The sequence below is a fragment of the Emys orbicularis genome, chromosome 7 (genome assembly GCF_028017835.1).
Source record: "Emys orbicularis isolate rEmyOrb1 chromosome 7, rEmyOrb1.hap1, whole genome shotgun sequence".
Classification (NCBI taxonomy): Eukaryota; Metazoa; Chordata; order Testudines; family Emydidae; genus Emys; species Emys orbicularis.
Genome location: NC_088689.1, coordinates 90984524 through 91005733, shown reverse-complemented (window position 1 = coordinate 91005733; position 21210 = coordinate 90984524). Strand labels below are relative to the sequence as shown.

The following is a 21210-nucleotide window of genomic DNA, read 5'->3' as shown; positions in this document are numbered from 1 at the left end:
CCTTCATCGTCTCTTTTCCAAGCTGAAAAGTCCCAGTCTTATTAATCTCTCCTCATATGGCAGCCGTTCCATACCCCTAATCATTTTTGTTGTCCTTTTCTGAACCTTTTCCAATTCCAATATATCTTTTTTGAGATGGGGTGATCACATCTGCACACAGTATTCAAGATGTGGGCGTACCATGGATTTATATAGGGGAAATATGATATTTTCTGTTTTATTATTTATCCCTTTCTTAATTATTCCCAACATTCTGTTTGCTTTTTTGACTGCCACTGCATGTTGACTGGATATTTTCAGAGAACTATCCACAATGACTCCAAGGGATAGCTCAGTGGTTTGAGTATTGGCCTGCTAAACTCACGGTTGTGAGCTCAATCCTTGAAGGGGCCATTTAGGGATTTGGGGCAAAAATCTGTCTGGGGATTGGTCCTGCTTTGAGCAGGGGGTTGGACTATATGACCTCCTGAGGTCCCTTCCACCCCTGATATTCTATGAAAAGATCTCTTTCTTGAGTGGTAACAGCTAATTTAGACCCTATCATTTTATATGCATAGTTGGGATTATGTTTTCCAATGTGCATTACTTTGCATTTATCAACATTGAATTTCATCTGCCATTTTGTTGCCCAGTCACCCGATTTTGTGAGATCCCTTTGTAACACTTAGCAGTCTGTTTTGGACTTAACTATCTTGAGTAATTTTGTATCGTGTGCAAATTTTGCCAGCTCAATGTTTACCCCTTTTTCCAGATCATTTATGAATATGTTGAACAGTACTGGTCTCAGTACAGATCCTTTGGGGACACCACTATTTACCTCTCTCCATTGTGAAAACTGACCATTTATTCTTACCCTTTGTTTCCTGCCTTTTAACCAGTTACTGACTGTCCCTCTTATCCCATGGCTGCTTACTTTGCTTAAGAGCCTTTGGTGAGAGACCTTGTCAAAGGCTTTCTGAGTCCAATTACACTATATCCCCTTGTTCACATGTTTGTTGACCCCCTCAAAGAATTATAATAGATTGGTGAAGGATGATTTCCCTTTACAGAAGCAGTGTTGGCTCTTCCCCCAACAAATCATGTTCATCTATGTGTCTGATAATTCTGTTCTTTACTATAGTTTCAACGGGTATGGAACAGCCTTCAGATGAGAAGAGATTAAAAACACTGGGATTTTTCAGCTTGGAAAAGAGACGACTAAGGGGGATATGATAGAGGTCTGTAAAATAATGAATGGTGTGGAAAAAGTGAATAAGGAAGTGTTATTTACTCCTTCAGATAATACACCGCTACCTTGATATAACGCGACCCGATATAACACGAATTCGGATATAACACGGTAAAGCAGTGGTCCAGGGGGGTGGGGCTGCGCACTCCAGTGGATCAAAGCAAGTTCAATATAACGAGGTTTCACCTATAACGCGGTAAGATTTTTTGGCTCCCGAGGACAGCGTTATATCGAGGTAGAGGTGTATAAGAACCAGGGGTCACCCAATGAAATTTATAGGCAGCAAGTTTAAAACAAACAAAAGGAAGTACTTCTTCAAACAATGCAGTCAACCTGTGGAACTCATTGCCAAGCAAAAACTATAACGGGATCCAAAAACAAATTAGATAAGTTCATGGAGGATAGGTCCATCAATGGCTATTAGGCAAGATGGTCAGGGATGCAACCCCATGCTGTGGGTGTCCTTAGCCTCTGACTGAGAGAAGCTGGGAGTGGACAACAGGGGATGGACCACTTGATTGCCCTCTTTTGTTCATTCCCTCTGAAGCATCTGGCATTGGCCACTGTTGGAAGACAGGATACTGGGCTAGATGGACCATTGGTCTGAGCCAGTATGGCCGTTCTTATGTTCGGAAGGGCTACAGTCCTGGAGAGTGCTCCTGGGAACCGATGGAGAATATCCACACTTCCTAGAGAACCTGGATTACTATCTGGCTTACTAGTGCCCAGAGGGCATGTTAGGGGAGGGGATAATGTGAGGGATCATAGGTCTCAAACGTGGGCCCACAGGTCACCAGGCAGTGCTCAGACCACAGCCACCACACAGCTACTCATCTGAATGACTGGAGAAGGAGGCCAGTGAAGCTCCAGCTTGCAAAGGGCTGCACCCACAAAGCTGGAAATCTGCACCCAATTGGCTGGAAAGCTCTATGGAAACCAGAAAGAGGTACAGGAAGTTGTCTGAGCAACTAGAGGAATCTCTGGCTGGCTGCTACTATGGACCCGGCCTACTTGTCTGACTCCTGAGCCCTGCCTCACAGCCAGTTCTTGGTTCCTGTCCTCCTTATCCCAGGCCCTGGTGTGTTCCCGGTTCCTGCTTTACTCTAGGTCCTACGCCCTATCCCTGATGCTGACTCCAGCTCTGACCTTCGGCTTGGCACCTGACTCTGTTTTCGGCTCTGATCCTGGCTCTGGTGCCAGGCTCCCGACTCTAACCATTAGGCCTCACCACCCAAGCCCCGGTCCCTACACCTTGTCCTGGAGCTTCCAGCCCCCAGCACTAGTTAGGTCAGTCCCTCTTTTTCCAATTCCCTTGTGGCAGCTGGGGAATAGCTTAAGGCACAGGACTGCCCAAGCTATACCCCCATGTCCTCTTTCTCCACCTGCTCCCGCCATGTCCTGGTACATCCTCTGTACCAGGAGCTCTTGAAGGGTAGGGGCCAGGGCTGGTTCTGCACCTGGTCAGAGGCCTCTGTACTGGGGTCATCCCCATGAGGCTTTTTTTGGGCTGTTGTGCATCAGCATAGCTGTCACAAAGTAGTAGCAGGGCAACCATGAATTGAGTTAACCCTTTGTTCATCAGGGACCCAGTAAGTGCTCCTCCTGCCCGTGTAACCTTAAATTTGAATTTTCAGCCTCATGCGAATGAGTTTTGAGAACTCCAGCAGCCTCTTTAATTCCTTCCTCCTTTTCCTCCAAAGAAATCAACAGAAATTTAAAATTTGAACACAGCTCTATGACTGTTTTGGTTTTGGCCTGGAATTAGTATTTATGCAGCCAACAAATTTTAAAACAAGCATACACATGAAACACTGGAAGCAAGTTTAACTAATTCTTCCTTCAATTTTTTATTTGTGTCTTTGCCTGGAAGGCATCAGTGCTCCACTGAAATCCAAAGTGATTTTAAATGAAAAGAAACCTTCAACTTTGTATGAAAGCTTCAAGTTTTCCCAAATTAGAGTGTTTTAAATCATCTGAATAATTCAAGGCATGCACCTATCAGCTACTTCACACACTGCAGGATGGAGAATGCTGCTAAGCATTCTCTTGGCCCTTGTCTGAAGAAGTCCACTGAATCCTACATGGAGTCCCGAGAGTCCCCCATTATCTCCACTCATCTCCTTGCCTTTGAGGAGCACAGATGCCACTCACCATCCTTCCACTTGTCAAAAGGCAGGGCCTATTTGAAACTGGTCAGTGCCACTTCATAATCTCCCCATTGCTACTCTGCAGTCATTTACCCCCGTGCAAAGTGGGTGTAAAATGCTACTTTGTCATGACAGTAACACCACACACCCAGTGGTTTCCCAGCAATAGCATGCTAAGGAACACAGGGCTTGTCTACACTTTTTGGGGAATGCAAGAGGGTTACACCAGTGTAGATGCATTAGTGTTAACCTCTATTTAGACATGATGTACCAATGTAAAATGTGTCATGCCACAGGGCAGCTTACTCCAGTACAAACGGGCTGGGTGGATGCGGCCACACAATCATAAATAGGGCTGCAGATATATCATGACACTTTTTAAAATAAAAAATCACGTGTAGTAAAAGTCACGGGTTTAGTGACTGCGCCATGATTTTTGATTTAAAAAATTCCCTAACAACTGAGGGGGCACCAACCATGCATAGCAACCCTAATCCCAGCCTGGTGGGGAGAGGAGATGGGGGTGGGGAGTGGAGAGCAAACCTTCCCCACACTCAACCCGGGCAGCGGTGGCTCCTGGGGCTGGGCTCCGGGGTTGCAAGGGAACTCGCAAACCCTCACTTTGGGTCCCACCACACCTCCATCATGAATGGCACTGCGACCCCACACACCTGGCCACAACGTCTGAAATAGAAAGCTGGACCCAGCCCCACAGGATAGGAGCCACAGGAGCCGCCACTGTAGGGTGAGTCACAGACACAAAAATCGTCACAGATAAACAGGAAAATTATGCTACCCATGATTTTTTCTTGACATAAGACACCTGCATCCTTAATTGCAAGACATTTCTCCTAGAAACTAGTTGCTAGGGACACTCTGCAAAATTATGGGCCACCTCTACAGGTACAGAGCAGATGTAGTGGGAATTGGACCATTTTCCCTTTCTCACGGCCAGCGTCAGGGGTGGTTAAAGTGCAGCCTGCCCGTGAGAAGGTGAGAACTGATTGGGAGAACTTAGCCTACTAAAACAACAAGGAGTCTGGTGGCACCTTAAAGACTAATAGATTTATCTGGGCATAAGCTTTCATGGGTAAAAAACCTCACTTCTTCAGATGCCTACTAGACATTCAAGACCCTAATATGAAACCACAGTGTAGGAGCCCGATTCTCCCCACATTTACACACCATTAGCTTCAATGAGGTTACTCCTGATTAACTCCTTTGTAAGTTAATGGATGATCAGGCCATCTGTCATTTTATCATTGTACTACTATAAATTATAATACCAAATTTGTTGGGATTATAAAACTCCATTTCTTATTCAAAAGGCAAATGGCAGTGGTTATCCAGTTTCCACAAGATAGACAAACTACAGTTAGATTGTGAGATATGGGCTCTTCCTCCCATTGACTTCTTTCTCTCTGACCTCCAGAGATTATCTTTATAAATCACGTGTTTCATACTAAAAATGTATAGGAACAGAAAAATACCCATGATTGGTACAGGTAAGCATTGATCATACACATTCCTGGTGGTAATTTCAATGGATCCTTAATGATGTAACAGTTCTATGTTGCATTTCCAAACCATACCCAGGGCCAATTCACACTTTAGCCCTTTTCTTGTCACAAATATTCTTCTTTGCCACTACCCTAGTGACCTTTCACACGACTTTGATTTCTGTTTAACTTCTGTGAGTGTTCAATCAATCAATAACCCACTCTAAACAACGAGGCAATAAACTGAGGGAAAATGGTGTATATTAAAAATGATGGAGTAATCTGCCTCTAGAAACCTTACTATGCTGTTAAATCTAAAGCAAAGTGTAGTAGTTCAAACTGTGCTGAATTATGAGCATTTCCTCAAGCCAAAATTTTGCAATGCAAGGGCATTATGGGAATTACTCTCTTCTGCTGAAGAATTCAATAAAATGCTGTGCTCTGCCAGCACAACGAGGCAAGAGGACTTGAGGATGGGTAATCAGGCTTAGTTAAAACAAAGTTCCCACTCTGGGGACCTGTTTCTGGAAGCTAAGCATTCTGTAGTTTGTACTCAGCTTATAAATTCTAAAGAAGTACCAAGAATGGATTTATGTGAGTATGGAAGCCAGTAACCATGAATGAGGCTAACAAAAAGTGATGCAGACTTTCAGAGCTGAAGGAAGGAAGGAAGGATGGCCCAGTGGTTAGGTTGCTAACCTAGGACTCAGGGGACTGGGGCTCAATTCCCTGCTCTGACATAGCCCTCTAGTATGAGCATGGACAAACCACCTAGCATCTCTATTCCTCAGTTGTCCATCTGGAAATCAGGGATAGCAGTACTTTCCTACCTGATAGGATGTTGTAAGGATGAATCCATTAAAGATTGTGAGGTGCACAGATAGTACAGCAGGGATCAGCAATCTTTGGCATGCGGCCCCTCAGGGAAATCTGCTGGTGGACTGGGACGGTTTGATTAACTGCAGCGTCCGCAGGTTCGGCTGATTGCAGCTCCCACTGGCCGAGGTTCGCTGTTCCAGGCCAATGGGGGCTGCGGGAAGCGGTGGCCAGCACATCCCTCAGCCCACGTCACTTCCTGCAGCCCCCATATGTCCTGGAATGGCAAACCGCGGCCAGTGGGAGCTGCGATCCGCTGAACTTGCGGACGCTGCAGGTAAACAAACCGTCCCGGCCCGCCAGCGGATTTCCCTGACGGGCCGCATGCCAAAGGTTGCTGATCCCTGCATTATAGCATGGGGGGCTGTAAAGTCCCATAGGTAGAACGTATTTTACTATAACTGCACTACAATTTTAAAATCAGGGCAGCAGAATTGGGATGGCAGGGGAGGCTAGCACCTCCACAATGGAAATACTGTGGGAGCTCTGACCTCATGTAAACTTGCACATACCTGGGGAGCAGGGGGGACGAGAGCAGAACTCAGAAGGGCTTGAGCAGCCACTGCGGGGTCTGGGAAGCAGGGAGCAGGATCTGGAGGGGCTGGAACAGGCCTGGAAGCAGGTAGGAACCCCCAGAACCCTCCTTCCTAGTCTGGAGCTGGCTGCCTCCTTCCCCCGCAGAGTCTCAGTGCCTCCTCTCACTCTCCCTCCTATCCCTCTACCCCCCATTTGTAGGGAGGTGCTGTGCTCCTCGCCCCTATTTCAAATTGTGGATTTGTTTAATGTGGCAAAAACCTTATTCTCTCGCTTTATATGTGGCTTGGATATTGCCATCATTGTGATGTGAATCTTTGCACTTCCAGCAGGCACCAAAATGTAGATGGAAGCAGGAGGATGCTGGCTGTATCCCCCTCCACCCGAGCTGGTGCTGCAGAATCCATTGGCAGCCCTCTTCGGGTCCACAGACTGCTCTTGGTCAGAAGCAGTGTCTCCATGAGGTATTGGGATTGATTGGTGAGTGGTAGGACACCAGCCATACTGGGTAGAAGAGAATTATTAATAATTATTAGTATTACCATAGTGCCTAGGAGCCACAGTTGTGGATCAGGACCCCGCTGTGCTAGGCGCTGTACAAACACAGAACAAAAGGGCTCACAATCTAAGTATGAGGCAAAAGACAACAGCTGGAAACAGACAGACAGATGTGGGAATGTAAGGAAACAATGAGACCATATTGGTCAGCAGGCTAGGCAGTGGTCTCAGCACAACAGTGGCCTACCCACTGACCAGTTTTCTGTAAGCATCACAGCACAGGAGAGTTTTAAGGATGGATTTAAAGAATCTGTGTTTTTTCCTCATTGGCAACTGCCCTTCACAATGCCAGTGAATTGATTTCTTTTGCTGGTATACCTACAGATTTTCCTGTCTTGTTTCCAGTAAAGAAGATGCCATTTAAAATTATATAGCTTTTCAACTGGGTGTCTCTTCTCTCTCATTTCATTATTTTACACTGCAACTCTCCCTCAGAAAAGAGAGAATCCTACAATAAAATGTGTTGTTCCTGGGCTTGGCACCCCGGATATTGGCATGGAGGAAATCAGTGGTTTGATATCGTAATATGCTGGCTAGAGCATACTTGTGCCACTTCCCTCTACTGGATAGAATAAGTATCATTTAACGACATGTCATAGGCTCTTTACGTTCTTCTTTAGCTCAGGTGATAGTGGTCTGTGCTTCTGAATTGCACTGACTGAAAGCTAAGTCAAACCCAGCGGACAGTGATGTGATACGCAGGGTTTTTTTACTCCATCATAGGCGTTCATTTCTGTTTTATCAAAAGAAATCATGTGTAACTGGCCATGTTCATACTTTTTCCTGAATCAGGACCAACTGATCTTGAAGTCACACAGTATAAGGCGTATAAGCAGCCATGGCCTCTACTTCTTAAGCAAATGGCTTTCTATATTGTCTTCCCCTCTCTAGCCTTTGGAATGGATCTGTCCTTCAGCCAGGGAAGAATTTAACTTTAATCTTCAAGCCATTACCCCTTTTAAGTCATCCATTGACTACCACAGGAAGAATCTACCTCCATGGAGGACTGTACACTGGTCCAGGTGCCATAAGTAATGTGCTGTGGTTGTTCATGAGTATTAACATTTTGTGATTTCTCTTGAAGAGTCATAATTAACCTATGTAAACAAAGAGTCCAGAGGGCCAAGGAGCCTCCAGTGTGGTTTCAGTCTCCTTACCCTACTATCAAATTCCACTATTTCAGAGACATGTTGGGGAGCATCTGGCATGCTGGAGGCCTTGCTGCCCTCAGAGTGAGCCTTTGTCTATTCTCTTAGCCCTTATCGAGCACTGTACAGTACTAGATTACAAAACTACAGGGAGTGCTACCGCAGCTGTTGGGGCTGTGACTGAAGTAGTTTTTTATAAGAGATGTCGCAGGAGAGAATGAAGAAGAAAAAGCTGTAGTTTGTTTGGGCAAAGCATTACTCCAACTACTGAGGAAACAATTTCATTACCCACAATTGTCCAGTGGGGACATTATGTTGATTTTGAAGGTACCTGGCCAGACCCTCAGCTGATGCAAATTAATGTCATTCCAAGCCTTCAATGGAACTACACCAATTTATACCAGCTAAGCGTCTGGCCCAGAGTGGATAACAACCTTTGTTGCCTATGAACTGTGAGCAATCTCATATGTTTGCAAGGCAGTTTACTTCAGTCTCTTTTGGGTAATTTAGCAGACTTTCAATTTGTACAAAAGCTGGTCTGCCTTTTATTCCCTAAGCATCCACATTTCTCTAATGCTCTTTTCTCTCCCACTCTCTTATATTGGTGGCCGTTCAGGGCGGCTTTTCTCTCATCGAAAGGCATGGCAGGACTGAGCGGACACTGCCTCCAGTACTTTCCTGCAAGGCTTGTTCATGCACTGTAATTTAGGATTCAAATCCTTCAGGGTTTTGTTGTTGTTGATAATTATGTTGCTTTTGCACCATATCATCATTGGTTGTCTTTATTAGTATTAAAAAGGCCCTTAAGTTCTCACTCTGCATATCTCTTCAGCAATAGCACATTTATATTTTAATGTAATGCCTTATAGTAAAAGCTGTTGAATCATACACAGACTAGTCCCAGATCAGTTCTGGGACTGATCCAGAAATCTGACTGGGTTCAGATATGTTAAGTTACAAATTAGCCACCCAAAACAAAAGCAATGGCCCCCTGTTTATTATATAAATGCAAATTAGTGAATTAGGGGATTTTTCTTTTCATTGCTCAAGGTATACAAACCAAAGGGGAAAAAGTAAGAGTTTATATTAGGAGAAGCCAATGAGACTGCATTTTAGATACTAGTATATGAAGGTAAGATATTGTTACATTCTTTCTCTGTAATATTGTGGTTTGGTGCATTGAGAAAACCACTTTAGTGCTGTTCCATGAATTAACTGTCTAATTACACATGAATAGTTCATGATTGGGGAAACAGTGTAAAGAGCTGAGTTCAGAAATATGACATATGTCTTGATCTGTGTTTGAAAAGTGACTGTCCCAGCAGGGGTGTTGGAACAATTTGGGTGCTGGAAGCCATTGAACAAAACTGTAAACCCCATATGTGAGGGAAATCATGTATTTGGTTGTTTTTAATACTTCCAGCCAGGGAGTCCTGCCACACCCCCAGCACCCCTGTGGCCCACTGAAGGTGTGATGGGTGGTGTGCAGGGGCATGCACAAGGGAGGGCAAGCAGGGGCATCCTCCCCTCCCCCCTAATCAGTAGGGGCACAGAGCTCCTCCAGCTTGGGACCGCAGCAGGGAGATTGAGCTCCTCCAGCCCTGGGGCATGGGGGAGGAGGGAAGGGGGCACAGGATGTGTCCCTCAAAAAGCGGTCAAATGTTTATTCCTGCACACACCGCTGGTGGTGGGTGTGGGTGTGTGAGAGAGAGACTAGAGCTGGTTAAACAGTGTCAATTGAATAATTAATTTGAAGAACTTCACAATAATAAGTATTTGTAATTTGTTGTCCATTTTCTCAGTTTACAGACTAATTCACACATATTCCCGAATATAGGTTCACTTGGGGGCTTCTTTTTTAGGTCAGTCATTTTTCTTATTATTTGCACCAGTTTGTGTGTAACATGGATTAATATTAAAGTCCTGATCCAGGCAAGTGTCCTTGCTCAAGACAGCATGTCAGCACATGATTAACTTAAAGCGTGTACTTAAGTTCCATTTAAGGCTATTCTTTTAGGTTACACCATATGCTAGCAGAACACATTAAAACGAATGACTCTCTCACTAGTATATAATACTTTTTGTTACTTCTTTGTTACTACTACTCAGAGAACAAGGGCAGGCACCTAAGCTCCTCTCTATGGGGCTGATCCTACACCCATGGCCGACTCCAGGCACCAGCAACAGAAGTAGGTGCCGGGGGCGGCACTTTGGCGGCAGCTCAAGCGCCCCGTTTTACTCTTTGGTGGAAATTCGGTGGCAAGTCCTTCACCCCGTCTCTTCCTCTTCGGCGGCAGCTCAATCGGTTTTCCCCACCCCCCTTCGCCGCTTGGGGCGGCAAAAAAGCTGGAGCCGGCTCTGCCTACACCCCAGTGAAATCAATGGAATTTTGCACAGGCTCAAGTCCCATGTGGGCACATATCTCCCTTTGGCACTGATTCAGGAAAGCACTTAAGCATGTGCTTAAGCCCCATTGAAGTTAACAGCAAAACTCCCATTGATTTCAATAGAGGATACTGGTGATATATTAGGCCCTTTTACTGTGCTTTACCTAATATCTAGTACAACTTCAAGGAGAACAGCATCCAAAGAGTAAGTCAAGCTAATTTATTTTAACAGGATTTTTTTTTTTAAAAAGCGGATATGTCTAAAATATTTCAGTATGATTTTTACAATGCTTTAAAATAGAATTAGACCAATAAGGGTACATGTTCCAATACCTTTATGGGATGACTGAGGCTGTGCAATGCCCACTGGTGTCCATAAGAGTCACACAATTCAGACCTCCATGCACATGACTTGAAAAACAGACACCTGCCTGCCCCCCCGACTATTCTTAACCAAATAAGGCCTCGATTCAACAAACATTCATGCATGTGCTTAACTATATTCATGAGAAGATTTCCACTGATGCCAGTGGGGCTACACATACAAATGAAGCTAAGTGCATAGGTGTTTGCAGGATTGAGGCCTACGTTAAAAACAAATGTGTTACCTGTAGCAGTTGTTGTTGTAGTTGTTGTAACTCCCCAGGGCTGTCAAGCATCCCAAGCAGATGGCATAAGAGAAAAATATCTGCGTGCCAGCATCCACCCAGACCTGCAGGCAGAAACCAAAGGCGTTATCGAAGGGAAAGAAGGAATCATCGTTGTTTGTGCTTTCAGCATGTTTATTTTCTCACAGGCAACTACATGAGGTAACTGTAAATATCTGGCAAACTTTGTTTAAATTAGAAAAAACATGGATTTGATTCTCCTTTTATACCCACTGGTGCAAATCAGGAATAACTCAACTGAAGTCAAATGGATTTCACAAGTGACCAACTTTGTAAGTAAGAGGATACTTTGGCTTTGTGTGGCAGATAGGGTGACCAGATAGAAAGAGTAAAAAATTGGGACAGGCGGTGGGGAGTAACAGGCGCCTATATAAGAAAAAGCCCCGAATATCAGGACTGTCCCTATAAAATTGGGACTTCTGGTCAACCTAGTGGCAGATCCTCAGCAAGTGCAAATCCTCCTTGCTTCATTGAAGTCAACGGAGGTTTGACAACTTATATCAGCTGAGGGTCTGTCCCTGGCCTCCTCCCTATGGGATAGCTAGAAACTTTTTAAAAAAAAATCATTCGAGATTAATTAAATACATACCCACAATGCACGATGTCATTCACAGATTCATGCACATTGAACAATGAGTCAGGGGGAAAAGCAGGCAAATAATTATTATGTGTAATTTGTATTGAAGCTGCACCTGGAAACCCCAGTTATGGATTAGGACCCCACTTTGCTAGGCGCTGTATAATCACAGAACAAACAGACAGCCCCTGCCCCAAATGGCTCACAATCTAAGGAGCTTTAAATGGCTAGCCTGGTAACTCAGAAACTGGAGCACTTTCGAACACAGGAGGCTGCGTGTGATCCATTGGATAGGGCAATGAGCTAAGAGTTCGGAGAGCTGGGTTTGTTCCTGAATCTGTCACCGGCTTGCTATATAACCTTGGCAAATCATGCGATTTGGGCAACTCTATGCCTCAGTTTCACCATTTGGGGATAATGAGATTTGCTTGAGATTGATGAATGAATGAAAAATGCTATATGCAAGATAAATATTATTATTATGCTTATTATTAGATTTTAAAAATCATTTCTATTACAAGTGTGGCACTGATTAGAGGTAACTCATTTTCCATGTAACTTCTCAAGAATAATGTTACATCCCAAACTCAAGTAAGTCATTGCCATTTAATCACAAGACAACAATCTTAACTCTGACCCAAAGTGATGCCTATTCTTTCACTAATAATCTCAAAATATAAACACAACACAAAATCTTTTTTTGAAACAAAAATCATAAAAAAATATGTATTCATACATACAGCCTTTGGTTCTATATGAACTTCTATGGTTGTAGATATACACATTACTTAATATCTGATAAGAGTAATTTCTTTATTATGTGGGCAGTGTAAGATTTATCATGTTCTGAACTATCCATTTCCTTGCTTCTGAGTGCTTGGGTTTTGTAAATGATGTAGACAGGTGAGAATATTTAGCCTTAACTGATTCTTGAAATGATTTTTACTTGTTGTTTACGGAACTTTCAATCCTTCATTTATCTTTTTTTTTTCATCACTATCCCCTTACTCCCCAGTGACAGCTACTCATTCCATGGGACAGAATGCTCAGGCTCAACACATGCAATAATCAGACTAGTCAGAAATTTGGATTGTGGATGGAGGGGTTTTCCCTTCATGTTTCTCTGTAAGGAAAAGTAAGCAGGCAATTCAACTTAAATTTATGTACAGATCTTGCTGAGCACAACCTTTTCACCTTGGGGATACTCTGAGTATTTCAGATATTAATTAGATGCAGGAATTGTTCATATTCAAGGTAAGCAAGCTTGCCAAAAGAATAATTGTTAGGACTTGGAAATCAGCAAACAACATTAACATCACTGGATGGTGAGAAAAGAAGTTACATATACAGGGTTAAAACTGTAGCCCGTGTGGGGCAGTATTGTTTAATCACTACCAATATGATCTGGATTTGCTCTGGTGACCTACAGATGAAAGCCTACCTATCCTGGGCCAGTTCCTTAGCACAGCACAATTCTTGAGGGGAGTTAAGGTGGCCTTTACATTTCCCCTATTCTGGGCTGTACATACACGCTGGGCAGGCTGTCATAAATGATGCAGTCTTCAAATGGCCCCAGAGGCCGAAATGGCAGCCAGAGATTAGTGGCAGTTAGGGGAGTCCTGGTCATTTGTCACAGCTGTGGTGGAGCACTGCAGGCCCTGTTATTCTGGTTCTCCGTCAGCAGGGGATCCTCCTGTGGCCAGCTGTAAGTCTAGAATTTGCCAGCAGAGCTACACAAAGGAGCCATACCAGCAGATCTGGGCTCCTGTGTCCAACCCAATGAAGTACGCTGCACACTTGGGAGTAAGTGTTTTATATGACTTTCGTGAGAACTTTTAATCACAACAATTGAAATGTTTTGCAGAAAAGGAACCTGACTAAAACCAAGATAATATAATGTTGACTGTTATGTTTTGGGGGCTGTAAGTTCGAGGCAAGAAGGGATTCAAATTCCACTCAAAGATTTCATGTATGGACCAAGCCAATCACAATAACAGAGCCAGCGCTAGGTATAAGCAGACTAAACAATTCCTTAGGGCCCCGAGCAGCTCTCAGGGGCCCCTTATTAATTATTAGTATGTGTTGTGTGGAGGAGGATGACAAAAATATTCCCGCTTAGGGACCCCAATGGGCTAGCACCTCCTCTGCATAGTAATCAAAGGCACAGAAATACATAAACATACAAGGGACATATTTATTTGACATGTGACTGTGGGAGGCTTTGGTTTCTGGAGTTGCTGGAAGTTGGAAGTGTTTCTGTTTAGGAACGGCATTAGGGTCACATTTGATTTGCATCAGTGGTTTAAATGGTTTCATTGCTGTCATGCTGAATAAGATACAGCTGATTACATCTCAACGTTTCACCACTTGGTAGGGAAAAAACTGCACAGGGAAAGCCTTTTGACAGACAGGCTATTTAATGAGATTGGAAGCTTCCAGAAAGCTGGAAGTAACATAGGTCAACTGAAAGAGAACAATTTTCTTAAGTCTAAACAAAACCCAGGAAGCTGGATCAGTAGATGTAGAATCCGACCATTACCATTTTCCCCTGTTTTAGTTGTTGCACAATATTGCTCAGTAAAGGGTCAAATGCAGGCCCAGCATTACACAACACTGGATGCATATTAACCCTTCCTGAGGGCTCGTGTCAACACCACAGCAGCCTGACTGTTCCTGAGGAAGGCCAGCCCTCCTGTGAAAGAGGGACAAATATGTATGTAATATGAAGTCAGGACCACAGAGCTGCTTGGGAAGTGGAGTAGGGAGAACATCCCTCTTGAGATAAAGTTAGGGCTCCAGGCCTGGTTAGAATATACAGCTCTGAGAGACATCATGCCACAGTCAAGACCTGGCCCTGAAATGGTGGTGGATTTTCTTTATAGCAGCTTCAGCCCTGTTTTCTATAATGGCACAATATAGACAGTGACAGCTAATATTGAGTCAACATCAAAATATTGGGGAACACTTTCAATGGGCTCTGTGAACTCTGCGGAAAGCTTGACCTAAATTCTACGGTAAGGCCCCTTGGCTGTTGCAGACCTCCGCTGTAAAGCTGCAAATTCTATAGTGGCTCTAGGTAATTTTTTTTAAATGAGCTTTTTATTTGCTTAAATATTAAATTGAATAACATAATCAATGCAGTTTCCCTTCACTTATACAGTTTGATATTAAATTTAATTTAATTTATGCTGTGTATAAATCTGCTATGTTCAATGTGCTGCAGAATAGGGCACTGAAAATGCATAGCTGCATTGTAGACCTAGCCAATGGGGAAATGGAAAGCTTAGTAATGTAGCCAGGGCTTCTGACACCTAGGAATATGAGATAGGTAGGCTGGAGTTGTGTACTAAGGCTCAGACCAGCAGTGAAAGATTTAACAATGTCAGCATTGAAAATTGCCATAATAAGGTAGAATGTCAGTTGATTTCACTGGAGATGTCCCAGGTACAAAGAAGAAGAATGAAGAAGAAATAAAAACTGGTTTAGTTTTCATGTTCAGACCGGCAAATAGGATTTCAATTGATGGCAGCACTGCATTTTTATGAGACCTATGCAAATAAAATAATTGCCATAATTAGGTTTTAGAGCCAACAGCCTTTGAAATGAATGGGCACTCTCAGAGCACACTCAGGAAGGCAACACTACATCAGTTCACACTTGGTTCACATTTTAAGGTTATCTCTGTAACTGTAAAGTTAAAAACCTTAATTATTTTACATACAAGTGATGCAAGGGATGGATTCTGTGTCAGATTCAGTAGTCATAAAATCACAGAACACACAAGGCCTTGTCTAGAAGGAACTCATGAAGATTTCATAACAGTTAGCATGTAACTGGATACAAGTCTGTTATTAAAAAATCTACTCAACTGGTTTTATCAACTGGATAACAGATACCCTCACTGCATTCTTAACCCTCAGGAAACATGCTTTATTCTAAATACTGGTAATATTAGTACTTGGAAGAATGTATTGTAGCACCTACAGTAATGTGATAACAATGTATAATAATGAAGACCCTAAAAAGCTATTAAATGTGTGAACAAATTCCAACAGCCTGCACTTTATACCATTAACCATTCAACAGTTGTATCACATGCCACAAACAGTAGCAGTCATTACAAAGTCAACATTTACCTACAGTTACTATGTAATTGTAAGCCAGTATTTTCCCCTTCACTAAGAATAGCAAATACAGCAGCGTCTCACAGATCACAGTGTGATAACTGTAAGAAAATATTAACAATCTGATGGCAAGCATGAGACATGGCTAACAAAGGCCTGTGGCTTTCATTAGCTGTAGCCTAATCCATTCCAGTACTCCTGTTAGTCTCTTCAATATCTCCCAAGCACATCTGGATTGTCGCTTTATTCCCAAATTGCTTTTCTGAACTTCACTGAAACTTCCCCAAATCTCTCAGAAGCTTCTTGTATTTTCTGAAATGTTTCTCAATCCTCTAAGGTAAAAATATTCCTCAGATTTTCCCATTCACTTTATCAGTTGACTCAAATCTCCTTCTCCTCATCTCTGATACTTCACCAGCCCACTGGCTGCTCCCCTGCGCAATTCTAGCTCTTCACAGCATTCCAACAGCTCTCTTGGCTTCTTCCATGGCTCTGCCATTCTTGGTGGCCTTTGAGCCTCTTCTCAGTCTTCTCGAGAACTCTTGAGGTTGTGTCTTCACAGCACATTATAGATTCATAGATTCTAAGACCAGAAGGGGATCACTGTGGTAATCTAGTCTGGTCTCTTGAATAACATAGGCAACAGAACTCCCCCAAAGTAATTTCGAGAGCAGATCTTTTAGAAAAACATCCACTTTTGATTTTAAAATGATCAGTGATGGAAAATCTACTATGACCCTTCATAAATTATTCCAATAGTTAATTACGCTCACCATTAAAAATTATTTTCAGTCTGAATTTGTCTAGCTTCAACTTCTAGTCATTGATTATGTTCTACCTTTCTCTGCTAGACTGAAGAGCCCAATATTAAATATTCATTCTAATGTAGGTACTTACAGACTGTAATCAAGTCACCTCTTAACCTTCTCTTTGTTAAACTAAATAGATTGAGCTCCTTAGATCTATCACCATGAGGCATGCTCCGTGATTGTGGACACCAGAACTAGACACAGCAACAGTTGCACCTGTGCCAAATAAAGATGTAAAATAACCTCTTTACTCTTACTCAAGACACTCTCCTGTTTATGCATCCTAAGATTGCATTACCTTCTTTGGCCACAGCACTGCACAGGAAAGTCATGCTCAGCTGATTATCCACCACAACCCCCAAAACTTTTTCAGAGTTACTGCTTCCCAGGATAGAGACCACCATTGTGTTAGTATGGCCTACATTCTTTGTTTATAGATGTATACATTTACATCTAGCCATATTAAAATGCATATTGTTTGCTTGCACCCCGCTTACCACTCTCCCCAGTTTTTGGCAGCCTGGTGTTTCATCTGCAAACTTTATCAGTGATGATTTTATGTTTTCTTCCAGGTCATTAAAATAAATGTTAAATAGCATAGGGCCAAGAATCAGTCCTTGCGGGACCCCACTAGAAACACTCCCTTTTGATGATTCCCTGTTTACAGTTGTTTTGAGACCTATCAGTTAGCTAGCTTTTAATCCACTTAACGTGTGCCATGTTAATTTTATATCATTCTATTTTTTTAATCAAAGCGTGCAGTACCTAGTCAAATATCTCACAGAAGTCTAAGTATATTTCACTAACACTATTACCTTTTATCAACCAAACTTGTAATCTCATCAGAAAAAGATATCCAGTTAATTTGACAGCATCTATTTTCCACAAACCACTCTGATTGTCATTAATTATATTAACCTCCTTTAATTCTTTATTAATCAAGTCCCCCATCAGCCACTCCATTATCTCACCCAGGATCAATGTCAGCCTGACAGACCTATAATTACCCAGGTCATTCTGTTTACTCTTTAAATTTTGGCAGAATTAACTCTAGTTATAACTCAAGTGTTACCCCTAATTTGACTCTCCACTACACAGACAAATCTTTAGCTCAAGTTAAGTGGTTCTTTAAGCTTGAGCTAGCTAGCCCATTGGAGGGCAGGGGGTGAGGGGATATTGAAGCTCCAACGATGCTGATGCTCCAGCTAGCAACTTAGTGGAGAAGCAAGAGCTCGAGTTACCACAACTCAGCAGCAGCTAAGCCAATCACTCTGTGTATCTTCAGTGTTGTTTTGAAGTGTGGTCCCTTTCACTGGAGTCTGGAGAGGTAGAGTCATAAGCTGAAATTGTATCCAAAGACTTGTCTTCACTGCAACAATTAGCTCATGTTAGTACAGTTGAGTTACTGGCCTCAAGTTAGCCAAGCTCCAAAAACCATCCAAAATTTCAGCTGAAATGGAACGGTGAAAGTTTTCATGTGACCATTTGCCACTTGGTTAATTGCACACCTTTTACTTTAGTCATAAAGATCAGTTTGAAACAAATTTCTCTGATTTTTCTTTCTTGTCAAAGGAGTGAAATAATGTTACATATTTTGAGTGGCTATAGGTAACAAATGTAAAAGCTCATGGGAGTGCCAGTTAGAGTCAATAATAACTAGACCGACAGGTTTTATATGGTCACAGTAGAAGTCCACTGTAATTGAATAATAGTTCTTGCTGTATGCAGTGCTGGGAAAGCCAAAGGACACACACTATGCCCTTTTGGTTTACTTACGGCTTCACAAGACAGCCAATGTTCACACAGTAGTCTGAAAATATCGAAATCATGTGAAGTGGGAGTGCCCGTGGCTTCCCACAGAGAGCAGAAAGAGGAAGTTCAGCAGCTGCAGGGCCCATTAGGAATCTGGCCAAAGAGGCCTTCCCTGCCCTGCAGAGAGGTGATGGGGGAAGCAAAGTCCAAGTACCCTGCCTTCATTTAGTAGATGGGGCTGGAGCCCCTTTTTCAGGGAAGTGGGCTATAAAAAACTGCAATTCCCCCATGAGTGCTGAAAGAGGAGAAGAGAAAGAACCTTGCCCTTTTGGAGTGCAGCTCGGGAAAACAAGAAGAGGCCCTTGGAAGAAGAGGTGAAAGGCAACATTTTCCCCAGATCTAGTACAATTATTCATGTAATTTGATTAGGTAATGCTTAGCGTTCAATAATAATGTTAACTGATCTAAAGAAAGGATGTGGATTTAAAACACTGGCACATTTTCAGTGGAAACTCTGATTTCTGTAACTTCCTGTAGAAGGGTTTGGCTGCAGCTCGTCCCTCCCCGGGGCGGCGGGGAACCACACCGCCTCGCTATGTCCGTCCGGTTACGTCGGGGAACTAGTCTGGCAGGCCCACCCACTCCACTGCGTCCCAGCCCGGGGCCCTAGCAGCGGCAGAAGGCCTGCTGCTTTGTCAGTGGGGATCCTGGCTGCAACACACTGACATAGGCTCTGGGTGTGCTGCAGCCAGACTAGGGTCGGCTGCCCCTGGGCTACTTCCTACCTCCCCGTCTAGAGGTACCTGCATCCAGATGGTGTCCTCCAAGGGATCAAACACCATGGGCTCCTCCGGGTAACCGGCAAGTGGTAGGCTTGGCAGCTCCTCTGGGTAACTGGCAACGGGCAGGCTTAACAGCTTCTCCGGGGCCTGGTCGGCATCAGGCCTCGGCTGGTCTGGCCAGTCCTCCGGTCGGCCGCCAATTGCTGAGGTCTCCCAACCGGGAGCTAGGCCACAGGCATCTGGCTTCTCCGGCGACTGGGTCTCTAGTGAGCTCTGGGGTTGGGCTTTTGTACTTCCTGTCCTGCGCCTTGATCTCTGGGGGGCGGGTGCAGGCTCCACTGGCTCCGCCCACTTTGGTGGCCGGAGGTGCTCGTCCTTTCCTGGGGCGGCAGGGAACCACACCGCCTCACTACACTTCCTTTCTATTAAACTATTCTCTCAATGTGCGCTGCACGGTGCCACCTCTTGTACAGCAGTGGTAAGTGCTGGGAAGTAACACCCATGGTTCTGTGAATAGATGTACTGCCCCAAAAGCTGTTAAAATGAATGAACTTGAGATAGCAATGGTTATAGAAATACACAGACTGAGTAAAACAAGAGACTTTAATTCTCAACATTGTTACACACAAACAACATTAATAGTAATTAAGGTTCCAAAGTCAAGCACACAAAAGTTAGGAAATGTCAGACTTAAAGTTACCTGTGCAATGTTAATTTGGCAACTGACCATGCATTATGATACAGTCTGTAATTACGCACTTACACACTAACTTTTCCACTGGACCCCTGCCGCATTCAGTGCACAGATTGGATGCTGCTCACTGATTGAGCAGCTATTCAATATTTTGTTTTACCCGCATAGTTCAATGCATGGTCCCAGGCTTTATTTACTGTACACCATTCAAACTCTGCTCTGAAGACAGAATTATTAATTTTCTCCTGGGCTTTTCTCTGGCACTTACCACCGTAGTATCTAAATGCTTCACAAATATTCATTTATATTCCAGCACCCTTGTGAGGTAAGCAGGTGGTACTATCACCATTTCATAGATGAGCAACTGAGGCAGAGAGAGGTTAAGGTCAAAAATGTCCACTAATTTTGGGTCCCCATTTTGAGATGCCTGTGGCCTGATTTTTCATAGAACTTAGCATTTTATAGCACTTCCTTTGTTAAAAGCCCAGCTCCCATTGCCTTCAGTTGCAGCTGTTAACGCTCAGCACTTCTGCAGATCAGACCCCATGTGTTTCAAGTTAACTGTCCAAAATACAGGGAACATTATAATATCCAGTGCTTGTTTCTAAAACATGAGCGAACCACGTTTTTGACACCAAGTTGTGGCAAAATATGAACATGATTCTCATGTGCGATACTGTACAAAAAGAATTTGCTGCATCAAGTTGCTCTAAGGGGTGTGTTCACCCCAGTTTGGGAATAAAGCATTGTATACTCTCTCTCTTTCTCCCTCTCTCTCCACAGCTTTGGGCAATATTGCTGCTGGCCGGCTATCTGGCAAATACAAGCTCAAACACCTGTGTGCCAGCCAGCTCTCTGTAGTTAATGCTTGGGTTGTTCTTGTCTCATCTGCAGAATGCACCACATGCCAGTGGCTAGCCTTCGGGCTAATGTAGTGTAGGGAGACAGACAGAAAAAAGAAGAATTTCCTTCTTCCTGCTCTAATCAGAACAAAAGAACCTAAGAATGGCCATGCTGGATCAGACCAATGGTCCATCTAGCTGTGGCCAGTGTCAGATGCTTCAGAGAGAATGAACAGAATGGGGCTAAAAATCGCAGTGCAGACATTTGGTCTCAGGCTGGAGCCCCGGCTCTGAGACCCTCCATCCTTATGGGGTTTTAGAGCCTGGCTCCAGCTCTAGCCTGAATGTCTTTACTGCAATTTGTAGCTCCCCAAACCTGAGTCAGCTGACCCGGACCAGCTGTGGCCAATCTGTGGGTCTTTTACTGCCGTGTTAGACATCCCTAAGTGTGTTGTGGGGGAGTCTGGAGAGGTAGGGTCATAAGCTGAAATTGTATCCAGAGGTTGTCTTCACTGCAACAATTAGCTCATGTTAGTACAGTTGAGTTACTGGCCTCAAGTTAGCCACGCTCCAGTGAAAGGGACC

General features: G+C 43.6%; 1 protein-coding gene across 1 annotated transcript in view; it reads right to left on the bottom strand.

Moving 5' to 3' along the window:
- The window catches only part of SLC6A11 (solute carrier family 6 member 11), a 184365-nt gene that overhangs the window by 31892 nt on the left and 131263 nt on the right, over positions 1-21210 (bottom strand). The window contains exon 7 of the mRNA XM_065407123.1: positions 10986-11089. Coding sequence (XP_065263195.1) covers positions 10986-11089 — 104 coding nt within the window. The remainder of the gene's footprint in view (positions 1-10985; positions 11090-21210) is intronic.